The 13,336-nt window shown below is 45.0% G+C and overlaps 2 protein-coding genes across 2 annotated transcripts; one reads left to right on the top strand and one right to left on the bottom strand.

Moving 5' to 3' along the window:
* Positions 1 to 245: 245 nt before the first annotated feature.
* On the bottom strand, positions 246 to 1,384 carry WFDC10A (WAP four-disulfide core domain 10A). Its single transcript, XM_039249379.1, has 2 exons — positions 1,294 to 1,384; positions 246 to 391 (listed from the first exon to the last, which is right to left on the bottom strand). Exons 1-2 carry the CDS (start codon positions 1,382 to 1,384, stop codon positions 246 to 248), a joined length of 237 nt encoding a protein of 78 aa, XP_039105310.1.
* An 8,167-nt stretch (positions 1,385 to 9,551) lies between these two features.
* On the top strand, positions 9,552 to 11,285 carry WFDC9 (WAP four-disulfide core domain 9). The gene is given in 4 exon segments (XM_039249380.1): positions 9,552 to 9,642; positions 10,298 to 10,313; positions 10,617 to 10,751; positions 11,249 to 11,285. Coding segments are annotated over 4 exon segments (279 nt in total).
* The last annotated feature ends 2,051 nt before the right edge of the window (positions 11,286 to 13,336 follow it).

Below are 13,336 nucleotides of genomic sequence, written 5' to 3'. Positions count from 1 at the left end.
TGGACTCAGAGAATGGGACATTCTGGAGTCTGCACCGGATCCTCAATGATTACAGGCACAAGGAGTAAAGTAGGCAGGTCTGTGGACATTTGTTCTGGTTTATTTGACAGGAACAAGCAGTTCAGACAGGAGGGAGGGTGCATTCCTCTAGACACCCTGGTGCCGGGGATCTGAGGTCCTGGTGTCTTGGTCTGCCTAGAGGGGTGGGGGAGCAGGATGCACAAAACAGCCCCCCCACCCACTCCCTAGAGGCTCATGCAAATATTTCCACAGAAGGTTGAACAGCATATGTTATTTGCTTGACAATCTTGGTGATATTCACATGGACGTCTGCACATATATATGTTGGTGTGTTTTTCACAAACCTTGACTTCATTGAAGAGCTCTGTCTCTGAAACAGAGCAGGAGCAGGGTCAGTGGAACCAGACCCCTAGGGAGCACATGTCTCAAGCTTAAAGCCCCTCCAAGGACCCCAGTACCCAGGTCCCACTTATGAAGCTCTTAAGCTTTTCAAGGAACTCACTTTCTGCCCTTTACCCAATCCTGGTAGTATCTTAAATCCTATATCCCTCAAATTTAGCCAACGGATCTCAATGCCTGGCCTTCCTTGGCCTCTCCATTCCCTGGAGCCAAGGACCTGTCTCCCTTGTAAGTCATGGCCTTGGTGAAGTCACCCCCATAGAGTCTAACCTCTAAGAACTCAGCAAAGTCTGAGACATCCTGCAGACCCTCTCACTCCCCAGGATTTGCAGGGTCCAGATTGGGAGATGACTTGCCACTTTGCCCCCTCTCTCCTGTGCCGGTCACTGTGTCCAGGACCCCTCTCGCTTCCCAGAAAATACCACTTTCACTATTTCCCTTCCACTGCCACCATCCTGGTCCCTCTGATGAGAACTCTGACTTGACCCTGTACACCCCAAAACTTGCTTTCATTCTGTACCTCCTCCCATCAATATTTCAGGATGTTTACATGTCACATATACGCAGAAATCCAAGAATAGTTGTTTGGTTTCCTCAAGTGATTCTCAGCCCTCAGTACCTTTTACTACTATATGTACCATTTGTGTCTGGGTATTTGGAATGGAGAATCGAAAGACAAAGTTTCCCCCTCCACCCCCATCATCATTCCCAGTGTTGAGTAAAGGGGCCAGAGGGTTATAGTTTTGGGGGGACCCAGAGTCTTCACAGTGCTGTGGTCAGAGCAGGATGTGATTTAAGATTCAGGTCCTCCCCAGAAGGCACACAGCCCCTCCTGGCCCCCTTCCCTCCCCACCCCCTTAGTCCATCACCTACTCTGCATCCCGTTCAGTTTACGGTGCCCTCCCTGGGCCTGTAGCAGCAGCACAGAGAGGAGCAGGAGGGGCAGCAGAGCCTGGGTTGGCATGCCTCTGGCCAGAGTAGAGGGCTCGCAGTCTGGGAGAGACTTCCCTGGAGAGCTGGGTGGTTGTCCCGGGCTCCTCCCTGCCTCCGCTGGCCAAACAAGGAACCTTTCCCCTCCTCCCGTATGTCTGCCCCTGACCATGGCCTGTTCTCTGGGACTTGGGCTTCTGTAGATGACCCCTCCTCCTACACGATTTACTCTCTCCTTTGCAAACAATTCTTCTTACTTTCTAATTAGAAGATAATTTGCAGTAAAAAGGAGAAAGATATAATTGAAAAAATTGTCATAATCTAACTGCAGAGAATTAACCTGTGCCTCTTTGTATTACCATTCTATTTTTTGCATATTTAACATAAATTATCTATTGTTTTCTCACATTTGGGATCACTGACCTTTTGTTACCCATCTTTTCCCATCCTCATCTAATCAGGAATAATTTACCAGTATGGTTTTCCATAAGTACACATGTCTCACTTAGAATAAATATCTGTTGTTGCGGCGCCTGGGNCTCTCCCTCCCTCTCTCTCTCTCTCTCCCTCTGTCTCTCTCACTGCCTCTCCCCTTGCTTGTGCTGTCTCTTTCCCAAAATTAAAAAAAAAAAATTTTATGCATAATGCAATAATTTATTGCATTTAGTATAATTTAGTAAATTTATTTATTTTTTTTATTTTATTTTTTTTTTATTTCTAGGAGAGAGAGAGAGAGAGAGAGAGAGAGACAGCGTGAGCAGGGGAGGGTCAGAGAGAGAGGGAGTCACAGACTGAAACAGGCTCCAGGCTCTGAGCTGGCAGTCAGCACAGAGCCCGACGCGGGGCTCGAACCCACGAACCGCGAGATCATGACCCAAGCGAAAGTCGGACGCTTAACTGACTAAGCCACCCAGGCGCCCCTAAAAGAATTTTTAAAAAATTATCTATTGCCAAGCATTTGCCTTGTTCTAATTACTGATTATCTAGACAGTATATTATGTTGAGCATTTTCAACCATAAATCTTTATTTTTTAGACTAATATAAGAGAGATGGAACTTATGGATGTAAGAGTTAAGTAGGCATTTCAAGTAGAAGTAAATAAATGCACACATACATACCTGTTTACCTCTACAGATGCACACACACACGGAGAGACAAACAGAGAGAGGAGGAGTAAGTTTTGTAATTAAACATGTCTACGTATGTTGAACTCAACAGAGGATGAGTGTCAATTTCTTCAAATGTTGTAAGGCACCACAGTATAAATCAGGAGATGTTGTGGGGGAATCAGCCCTCTATTGTCTATAAAAATTTGAGTAGCAGAGGTGTGTTCATAGGTTTTGTGCTTGTGCTAAGGCAGACAAGAAGTTGAAACCTGATTCCAATATTTGCCAGCTTCGTAACACTGGGACAATCCTAAGACCTCTATAGACTTCGTTTACTCATTATTTCTTGGCACCTCCACTGTGTGGATGAAATAAGATGACATCTATAAGCACCTTCATACTACCTGGCACACAGCGGGTACTCAATGTAGTACATTTGTCTTCTCTCCAGTCTTGCTTCCCAACCACACATAGCAAGCCCCACACAAGCAAGGACTCTTACCTCTTAGTTTATACTGGGTCTTAAGACCCAGCCCTGGAACTGGACTCTTAGAAGAGAAACCTTTTGGTCCAGGAGCCAGTGGGACTTGCATGCTTATACAAGCAGATCCACTGACTCCACGTGGATTGGTGGCAGAGCCAGGAGTGGATATAGGAACCCAAAATAGCCATTTCAAATGAACTATCTCTAGTCTCTTAAAGAACAGACAATGTGGGGAATTTGTTCTGGTTTAATGGAGGGAGGGGGTGAAGTCTGCATCAGGGACATTTTCCCGTTCTATGAGGTTGAGACTCAATTACTCTACCTTGTCCTTCAACTTAAATTATTTCTTCCTGTTGACAGGCTCCACTACCTACTCCCTTAGGGGGAGCCTCTCAGCCTTTCCTTTCTCACCTGCCTCCTCTTCTCTACTTGTTCATCCTAGTGGCTGTGGGAAGATCTCCACAAACGATGTCCTCTTTCGACATTTTCTGAGTGGGATAGTTTTAGCCCAAAACACTCAACCCTCACCCTCTACTCTGAGGTCAATTGTACAGACCTCCCTATCCAAAAAGGATTCCTAAGTGATGCCACCAGCAGCCATTTTTTTCTTTGGAGGTTGGATCCTTTTAAAAATGCAAACACTGGTGCGCCTGGGTGGCTCAGTCAGTTAAGCATCTGACTTTGTCTCAGGTCATGATCTCATGGTTCGTAGGTTTGAGCCTCACATCGGGCTCTGTGCTGACAGCCAGCTCAGAGCCTGGAGCCTGTTTCAGATTCTGTGTCTCCCTCTCTCTCTGACCCTCCCCTGCTCACGCTGTCTCTCTCTCTCTCTCAGAAATAAATAAAACATTAAAAAATTTAAAAAATGCAAACACTGTATGATCTCACTTATATGTGAGTAGAAAACAAAGACAGCTGAAACTCATACCTACAAAGAACAATTTGGTGGTTGCCAGAGGTGGGAGGTAGGGTATGAACAAAATGTGTTCAAAAGGTAAAATTTTTAGTTATAAAATGAGTAAGTCCTAGAGATGTACTGTACAACATGGTGACTGTAGTTAACAGTATCGTGAGGACACCTGGCTGGCTTAGTCAGTTAAGCGTCTGACTTTGGCTCAGGTCATGATCTCACGGTTCTTGGGTTCGAGCCCTACGAGCCCTGCGTCGGGCTCTGTGCTGACAACCAGCTCAGAGCCTGGAGCCTGCTTTGGATTCTGTGTCTCCCTCTCTCTCTGACGCTCCCCTGCTCACACTGTCTCTCTCTCTCTTTCTCAGAAATAAAACTTTAAAAAAAAACAACAACCCTGTACTGTAGAGTATATTGAAAAGTTACTAAGAGACTAGATCTTAAAAGCTCTCATCACAAGGAAAACAAATGTGTGATTGTGTGGTGATGAATGCTAGCTAGATTTTATTGTGATGATCATTTCAGTATATCAATTTTGAATCATTATTCTGCATACCTGAAACTGATACAATGTCATATGTCAATTATATATTGTTGCACATGAATTTAGCCTCAGTCTTTCCATCTTAACCCAGAGTTTACCTTCCGGGCCTGCACTCGGAGGGCTACGTGACTATCCTCAGGGGCAAGGAAAAAAACAAGTAAGAGACAAGAGACAAGGGTTAATGTCCCCTGCTAATGGTTGTTTATGACAGTTTGCATACTTGGTCCTTGAGATAATGACTATTCCCTTGAAACTTCCCTACATCCCTAAATCTGTGCCTTGAAAATAGCGAATGTTGTCCTACCTACTGCTCTCTTTATCACTTTGTAGCCTTTTTGCAATAACCGCTCAATTCTGCTTCTGCGCTGCCCGCTTGCCTGCTTGCTCATTATAAAAAGCCCTAAGCCCTTGGACTCGGGACGCACATTTAGAGTTCTGTGTTAATTCTGTGCTGTCCTGGCCGGTAATAAGGACTCCCTTAATTTGGCTTCAGTGGTCTCAGTTGGTCTCTGTGTCTCTAGGCAAAACAATATCAATTTAAAAATGCAAATGCATGTGGAGTATATTTCTAGGATATATGGAGAGCTCAGGAATGGAGACTATGAGAGCAGACACCAACAACACAAACCTACAGCTGTAGAAGAAAACATACGCACCTTATGAATCAAAAATACATGAGCAAGTATTATTTATAGGTGTAATATATGTGTGTATATGTATATATATAATCATATAATATGTACACATACATGATAATGTGTATGTATCTGTACATAAATCCATGTCCGTCTTTGTGTGTGTGTGTATACATTAGGGGTGTTTATATATATGTGTGTAAAAATGTGTGTGTTTATATATGTGTGTGAATACACACTATGTATATAAAATATACAGATAGTGACAGCAAGAGCCTGCTCTTTTCCTAAATTCTACACAGCTTTTTTGCATAGCCATCTGCATGATGCAGAACTAAGAGTGGTAAGAATCCTGGCAGGAAGCTCCTTGGCACTCTCAGCGACTGGGCTCCTCAAACAGACCCCTATGGGCCCCTAATATCGGCGCCAGACACAGGGCAGGGCTGTGATTGCCCTTAGGGAATATCGTTCTCCTAACACGGAAAGCAAGGACTTGGGAATCCATATTCAGTGACTTTAGGTTTGGCACCATTTGCAGTCCCCATCGAAGTTCCCTTCAGTTTGCTCCCACACATTTGAAGCCAGGTCCCTAAAGTCTGCCTTTGGTCTCTATACAGTCCACCCTTCTCAGCCAAGTCCCTGAAACCCCACTGCTCAATGCACCCAACACATCCCGGGGGAAATCACTTGTATATGGATGTCTCTAGTCAATGTAGGAAATATTCCTGGAGACAGAGTTTGAAAGAAGGAGGTCTGCTCCTTGGGAGCCCTGGCCCTTGCCCACTTGACTCTTCTTTTTTGTCTAATCAGCTCCAAATTATGGCTACAAGTGCCCAATATAATCCCCTCTCTGATATTTGGTGAGCAGATCCCACCCCTCCACTTGCAAGCCCCTGACAAGATCTTCATGATAGATTCCATCACTTCCTTTCCCTCATTTACTGGGTGGTCATCTGTCTTTCCTAAAGTCTTTCCTGTGCAGTCTTTTTTTTTATCCACATACGACTCCCAGGGCATTTGGTGGGAGATGGTGTTATGCCTGAATTAGCAAAAAAGAATCAATACAGACAAGGGTGGGACCTTATTAGCACAAAGCAAGTCCAAGGCAAATAGATGTACAAACTACCCTTCACTCCCCACCTTTGAGTAGATCAGATGCATTAGATAAAATTCTAGACTTGGATCGGCTTAGGTGGCCAGAGCTGTGACTCAGGTACACAGTGTTCCTCCTAACTTACAGGAGGTACTGCTCACATCAAAGACAATCCGCTACTTTGGAATGGTACTACATGATACAGCCAACGTGTAGTTCCCGGGTAGAACTTACAGATCTGCCACAATCCAAATCACCATTAAGTTCTAGGCCTTTGAACTTTGTTTTTCTGCTCCTCTGGCCCCCATTCCAGGCCACAACCTCCTCCCCGCTTCCCAAAAGAAAGTGGCCACATAAAAAGAGCTTTCAGCCAGTTACTGCAGATACTCAACTCAGATACCTTCAGAGGTAGGTGGGGGTAAGGGTATTGAGACATGAAATTTTATTTGTGGCTTCTTGAATCAGTTCCCGGCCCAGGTGGTATCGACAATATTTATGTGAGATGGGAATTATTGTCTCTGTTGTCCAAATAAGAAAACTGAGAAGTGACATACCTGTCTGAGGTTCCACAGGTAAAAGGGGCAGACATGAAACAAGATACCAGTATTGCCGACTCTGAATCTAACGCTCTCTCCTCTTAAACATTATCTGGAAAGCCTAGGATGCTGAATTCTGAGGGGAGCAGTAGCTCTGGGTCTCTGTGATGCCTAGGGGCCTTGCACCACCCTACATTCTTTCTCAAACGATGACCAAAGAATCACCCAGAATCCTGTATGTGAGTAGTACCCGGGTTGGGTGTGATTATATTTCTCTTCGCTGGCTCAGTTAGCGCACCTGTGGTGTGCAAAGAAGGGGATTGGATATCCCCACGGTCCTGAACCCCCTTTAAGGGCAAGTAAGGAACTCAGAAAACTGAACTAAGAGTAAGACCTTCTCAATGAACAGATCTCAAAGTTCTGGAAAACTGAAAAGGCAGGTTCCAGGAATCCAGGTCCACTGCAGCGCATGCTCACCTTCACCCAGCTACCTCCTCCCTCATACCCCACCTGTAAGTGGACGACAGAGCATCTGCATTGCGCGTTTCTCTTGCTGTGTGCTGACACCTTCAGAGGTGAGCCAGGCTCCAGAATCGGATATCCTGCCACCTTGAGCTGGTTTTCTTGTGCAAACAATGTGAGTGATTTAAAGGATTTCTGGAAACCTGTCATGCTAAAGACACTTTGCCTTTGCCCTGGAGCTTCAGCAATTAGGTGATATCTTTTGGTAAACATTGCCCAGTGGTAAGTGAAGCCCCAGTACCTTCACCTGGGAGTTTTCCTTCATCCAGCCATGCTGAGGCAAGCTTGTGGGGACAGTTTCTGAATGGAGAATGTTGGAGCGCAGATGTAAGCACCTAAGAGTGTAAGTCCCCCTAACATCTGATCTTTTACATCTTAAAGCTTCTCTCCTCCTTTTGTTTATCTCCATAATCTCCTTTCTTCTTCCCTTCAGGTCTCCTAACTCCAACCTGCTCAAAGTCAATGTGTCAAAGATTCACATGCCTAAAACTTGCATTTTTCCAGCTTCTAAATTTCACTTATTCTGAAAGGAGAATAAGTTTTCAAAGGTCCCTTTGAAACATTTTGCGCCTTTTTTTTAAAAATATTTTTATTTATTTCTAGGAGAGAGAGAGAGAGACAGTGTGAGCAGGGGAGGGTCAGAGAGAGAGGGAGTCACAGACTGAAACAGGCTCCAGGCTCTGAGCTGGCAGTCAGCACAGAGCCTGATGCGGGGCTCGAACCCATGAACCGTGAGATCATGACCTAAGCGAAAGCCGGACGCTTAACCAACTAAGCCACCCAGGCGCCCCTCTCTTGTCTGTATTCTTTATTCAGAATGGCTACTTGTTTCTTTTCTTCTCCTGGAAAATGTAGGTAGGTCCCCCACCTTTTGTGTGACTGCTCAGTCACAAAACATCTCAACTTAATAATTAAATGTGGGGCGCCTGGGTAGCTCAGTCAGTTAAGCATCTGACTTCGGCTCAGGTCATGATCTTGTGGTTTGTGAGCTTGAGTCTCACGTCGGGCTCTGTGCTGACAGCTCAGAGACAGCTCAGAGCCTGGGGCTTGCTTTGGATTTTGTGTCTCCCCCTCTCTCTGCTCCTCCCTTGCTCATGCTCTGTCCTCTGTCTCTCAATAATAAGTACATGTTTAAAAAATTTTTAAATAATTACATGTGCAGGTGCATTTAATTAACCACAACTCCACCAATTGTTGACAACTGTGGAGCAAGTGTGGACTCTCTCCTCCCACAGAAGCTCTAGCTGTGGAAAAGGATGTGGTTAATATCTCCATCTTGGGCTCTTTGTGGTTCTGTTCTGTCACCCCCATCTGGCTAAAAAGCATTTCTGCCTCCTATAGAGTAGAGGCAGGGAGAGCCAGTGGGAGGGAGTAGGGCAGTTCTCACACAATAGATGTAACCGTAAGCTGGCTTTGTGCCGCTGGCACTATTTCATGGGAGATTTCAAGGGTTCACTGCACACACAAAACCCTTCTGGCCATTGACAACTTAGATGTGCCCCAACTGCAATCCTCTTCTCTGTTACTAAAGGCCGCACTGGCCAGATACCTCACCCTTTCCAGTCTTCGGTCATGACTCAGATCTTTGGTATCCCTACAAACTTCTGGAGACACACAGTAAGCTCTATGAGTAGTAGAGCCTTTTCTCTCCATTGGAATTAGAAGACAGCTTCTCTGCTTCCTGAGTAGAGCTTTGTACCAATAAAATCTTTGAAACCTTCTCAACTCCTTCAACTTTGGATCATCTGTTCAGATGAAAGCTTGGAGTTCCTTGACAGTTCTTGGCTGTCAACTTTCTCAAGTCCTATGGAGTAACCTATCTGTCATAACTCATTTTGGATTCACTCTGGCACTCTGTCTTAGGGTCTAGACTAACACGTCCATTATAGTATCCTATTACATATGTTCTTGAGTAAAAAAAAAATCAGGACACTTGATGTGTTCTATTATTCCAAGTTCATCAAAATATTGAGGACAACAAAAAGGATTCACATACACTGGTTATCTCTGAGTGGTGCAATTACTAATGCCTATCTATTTCCTTCTTGTAGTTTTGTTGTTTGACTAGTTATACAAGCTGAAGATTTATTGATTTCTAATCAGAAAAAGCAATGCATTTTTAAACGAAATAATTTTGCAAAAGAAGTGGCATGTAATATGAGATGGGGAAGTAGCCTCGGGAAGCCAATGGCTAGTTTGACATGTTGTTGGGTAACAGAGGGTGAAAAGGGAAAGTAGGAGAAAGAATAACCCAATATTCATGAGCACATTCTCTCTCTCTCTCTGATCCTACTCTCCTTAATTCCTGTTCTACCTCTGGCAGCACTGGGAGAAGACCAGAACTCAACCCAAACACGCATAGAGACCACTATCATGAAGCCTTGGGTTCTCCTACTCAGCATGCTCATCTATGGGGTTTTAATGCCTGTGCCTGTTCTGGGAGACCTCAGGAACAACATTTTTTGTAGGTCGTATGGCAAGGGAAGAGGAAGCTCTGCCCAGGCCTGGGATGTCTGGTGTGTTAACTGATTCAGGGACCACCATTCCCAGATCCCAACCCTCCTTAGAGCAGAGACATCCAAGAAGGATTTTGGTTGGATGTTCCCAATTAAGTGTCCTTCTTGCTCCCCCTCTTATCTCTGAAAGCTAGAGATAAGGGTATATGGAAAGGGAATATAGCTAGTCCATAAGTCCATTCCATAAGCTTGTGGGAAATGATATTTGACAAAGTTAGGCTACCTTAGGCAGGGGAAGCACCAGCACAGAGCCTCCTTGTGAGCCCTTCTTTTCAGAATCTCTGTGCCTTTGATGAATACCAAAAGAGCAATGTTATTTACTTGGAATATGAAAAAATGGAAAAGACAAATAAGGGATCCTTAGAATCTAAGTTTGGGGTCAGAAGATAAAATGGGGATCATAAAGGGAGGGTTGTGGGCCAGTGAAAGATATGGAATCTGGGGAAAGGCTAAGTGTTTAGGTGGTACCAGCGTGGAAGCAAATGGACAATGGGAACTATAGGTGCCTATTCTCCCCCAGCTCACTTTTCCATTCTGCATATAGTGTGTGGAAATTGGAGCTACAGAATGTTTCGGACCCTGAAATCCAACATCCTCTAAGAGTAGACTTGGTGAAGTGGTGCCATAAATGCTGAGGTTGTCCTGGGTCTTATCTTTAGGGAGCTTGGGGAGAGCCTGAAGGCCTACAGGACTGTAGGGACATGGGGAAAGAGGGAAGGTATGTCATGCAAGAATGGTCTCCTGTGAAAAGACACAACTAGAATTCAAGAAAAGGTTTTTCTTAAAATGCAGAGAAATATTTTCTTTGTGACTTCAAACTCCGGTTCCAGAGCTCAGAGATTGTTAAGCTTGAGAAGAGTTTCTTCTCTAAGTTGTGGGTGGCTGGATCTGCCAACATCTGTATCTCAGTTCCAGTGGGAAGAACAGAAATTGTGCAGTGCTGGGTACAGCCTCTGTTAAAGTACTGTGTGAAGAGGTGCACTAAATTGCAGGAGTGTTTATCTCCCAATCATACATGCTGCTGGACCTTCTGTGGAAACATCTGCTTGGACAATGAGTGAGTTGGCTGGAGTGGGAAGGTCAGGCCCGGACATGCTTTCTCACTACAGGTCACCCTCATTCAGAAGCTGTGACCTGGAACAGAGGTCACACAATGTCCTACTATCTCTGTACCTAGGCTGACATTCAGGACAAAATAAATCAAGACACAAACATTGGGGGGGGGGCTCCACTTTTCTTCCTTCACTTTCTTTAAGTTCCCCCAAAGGTTCACCCTTCACTTATTCATCCCTCCTTAACCATGGCCCCAAATATGGACTCCTTAGTCTGACCTCCCCATTGGTCCTTTGTCTCAAGTAGGCCCAGAAGACCCAGCCTCCCCCTGTCTGCTGAATTGGCAAACCTCTTGGGAGAAATTGCTTAACAGTGGGTAACCCCTGAATTACAGAAAAAATCCCTTTTCTCATTAACCAGGGCCAGGGGTGTTGTTAAGTTTGGAAATGGATGTTCCCTAAAAGTTCCCTGACTTTTAACCACTTGACTTTTCTCTTCCAGAGAACCCTTCAAATCCATGATGAAGCCTAGGCTCTAGCTGCCCCACCACTGGTGTGGGCCAGTGGATGCCTATGTAGTCTAAGAAGAGTGCTACCTGGCTCCCTGCTGGGTTATTCCCTTGCCCTGGCTGAGGACCATTCTATTCTCCCCTTGATCTGTCTATCCTGAGAAGACTCAAGTCTCTGCCAAATAAACTGATAACCAACCCGAGGGCTCCACATTGTGTTATCCGCATTCCTGTGGTTCCGTTTGTCTCCTTACAGTGATCAGACGGTTCCTCTCACCCCACTATGTGTTACAGACACTCAACTCTACCTTCCCAGTTAGACCTATATAGTAGTCAGTAGACTCACGGCTGTAGCAAAAATGCAGGATTTATAAAAATGTCAGTAAACACAATTAAAGCTTATTCTCATTCACAATACATTCCACTGAGGGTGTTGGGTGAGCACCCCCACTCCATGCATGATTCTAGCACCATGCATCTTTCTATCCATAAGTCCATCATCTCCCAGAGCCTCTTCTGCATCCAGCCAGCATATGGGAGAAGGTTGCATGGAAGCACCTACAGATGGCTTTTAAGAGCCAGGCCTAGAAATGGAGCTCTGCTTCCATCCGCACTCTATTTGCCATAATGTGGTCACTTGGTCCCCTTATTTGCAAAGGAGACTGGGAAATACAGTCTAACTCTATGCCCAAGCAGAACAGAAAGCAGGATTTGGTGCGTACAGGGTGGTCTCTGACCTGTCTACTTATGCAAAGCCCAACTCCTCAAGCAAGACCCAAGACCTTGGCCTCCACGTCACAGCAAAATGGAACAAGCATCCCCCCTCTCGGGAAGCTGGTGGCTCCTGTCATTAGAGAAGGTGTTCCTGCCCTCTAGGTGGGCACTCTGAGCTTCCAGAATGATCCTCTTTCTGCCTCCTTATTTCCTCTTCTTGCTGCCTCTTTTGTCTGCCTGGTAGCTTTACCTGGGTGATATGAGTCACAGCCTGAGATGTCTGATAACGCCAGGCAGGCTTTCCAGCCCATAGTGTTCCCTTCGACTAAATGAGAATACACTATATGTTATATTATATTCCACCATTCATATCTTGAAGATTATTTTTTTTTTTATTTTTTTATTTTTGGTTTTGTGTTGTGTTTTGTGTTGTGTTTTTTTTTCTATTTTGTTTCTTCTGTCAGTACAGAGTCTGAGGCAGGGCTCGATCTCACAAACCATGAAATCATGACCTGAGCCAAAATCAAGAGTCAGACGCTTAATCGACTGAGCCGTCCAAGCTCCCCTTGAAGATCATTTAAAGATATGCCTTCCTTTGGATGAGGAGATTATAAAGTCCCTACGATGTATTCCTATCTGTGACTCTTCCTGACCCAGAGAACAATATTTATATTCATTTGGATGGGCTGAGTCAGCACATCACACTTATAAGCGGTGGAGCCCAGGAAAGGGTCCACAATGCGATACAGCAAAGACCAAGGCCAGCAAGGATTAAGGCCTAACAGAAAAATGGTTAGTGCCTTAGAGCTCAGAGTAAGGGAAAGTCACAAGGATTCTGGGGCTCAGGCCAACACCCTTCAGGAGCGGGGCTTTGTCTTAACGTTCAGGGATAAGGGGGACTTGGAGCTCGAGTGAGTGAAAGTGGTTATTCCTTCAGGACCAAAGAAGTCAAGAAACACAAACGTGTAGGGACGCCCAGTGGAAGGATGAGGGAAGGAAGGTATTGTCCTCTTGCGTATCCAGGACAGTATAGGCAGAAAAAGTGTTTTTTCCTGTCCCCTTCTGGGTTCTTGTCTGCAATAAAAGACAGATTAGCAGAAGAAAAACAAAGTGAATTTTCCCAACATGGATACGTCCAGTATACATGGGAGAGACCAGGAAAACTTAGTAAGTCCCCCAGATGGCCCGAGCCATCTCCTCTAATGGCATCTTCAGCTGAAGACAAAATGATATGGGAAGGAAGGGTAGGCCAGTTATGGGAAGTCACCAGGAAAGGCCCAGTGAACGAAGGTATGGTTGTTATGCAGATTTCTCCTGCAGGCTTCCATTCATAAAGACTTTCTAGGGGCTGAAAGTAATCCTTGCTT

The sequence above is a fragment of the Hyaena hyaena genome, unplaced genomic scaffold (assembly GCF_003009895.1).
Source record: "Hyaena hyaena isolate Hyena2069 unplaced genomic scaffold, ASM300989v1 scaffold_335, whole genome shotgun sequence".
NCBI lineage: Eukaryota > Metazoa > Chordata > Mammalia > Carnivora > Hyaenidae > Hyaena > Hyaena hyaena.
This window is presented reverse-complemented; position numbering and strand designations above follow the sequence as displayed.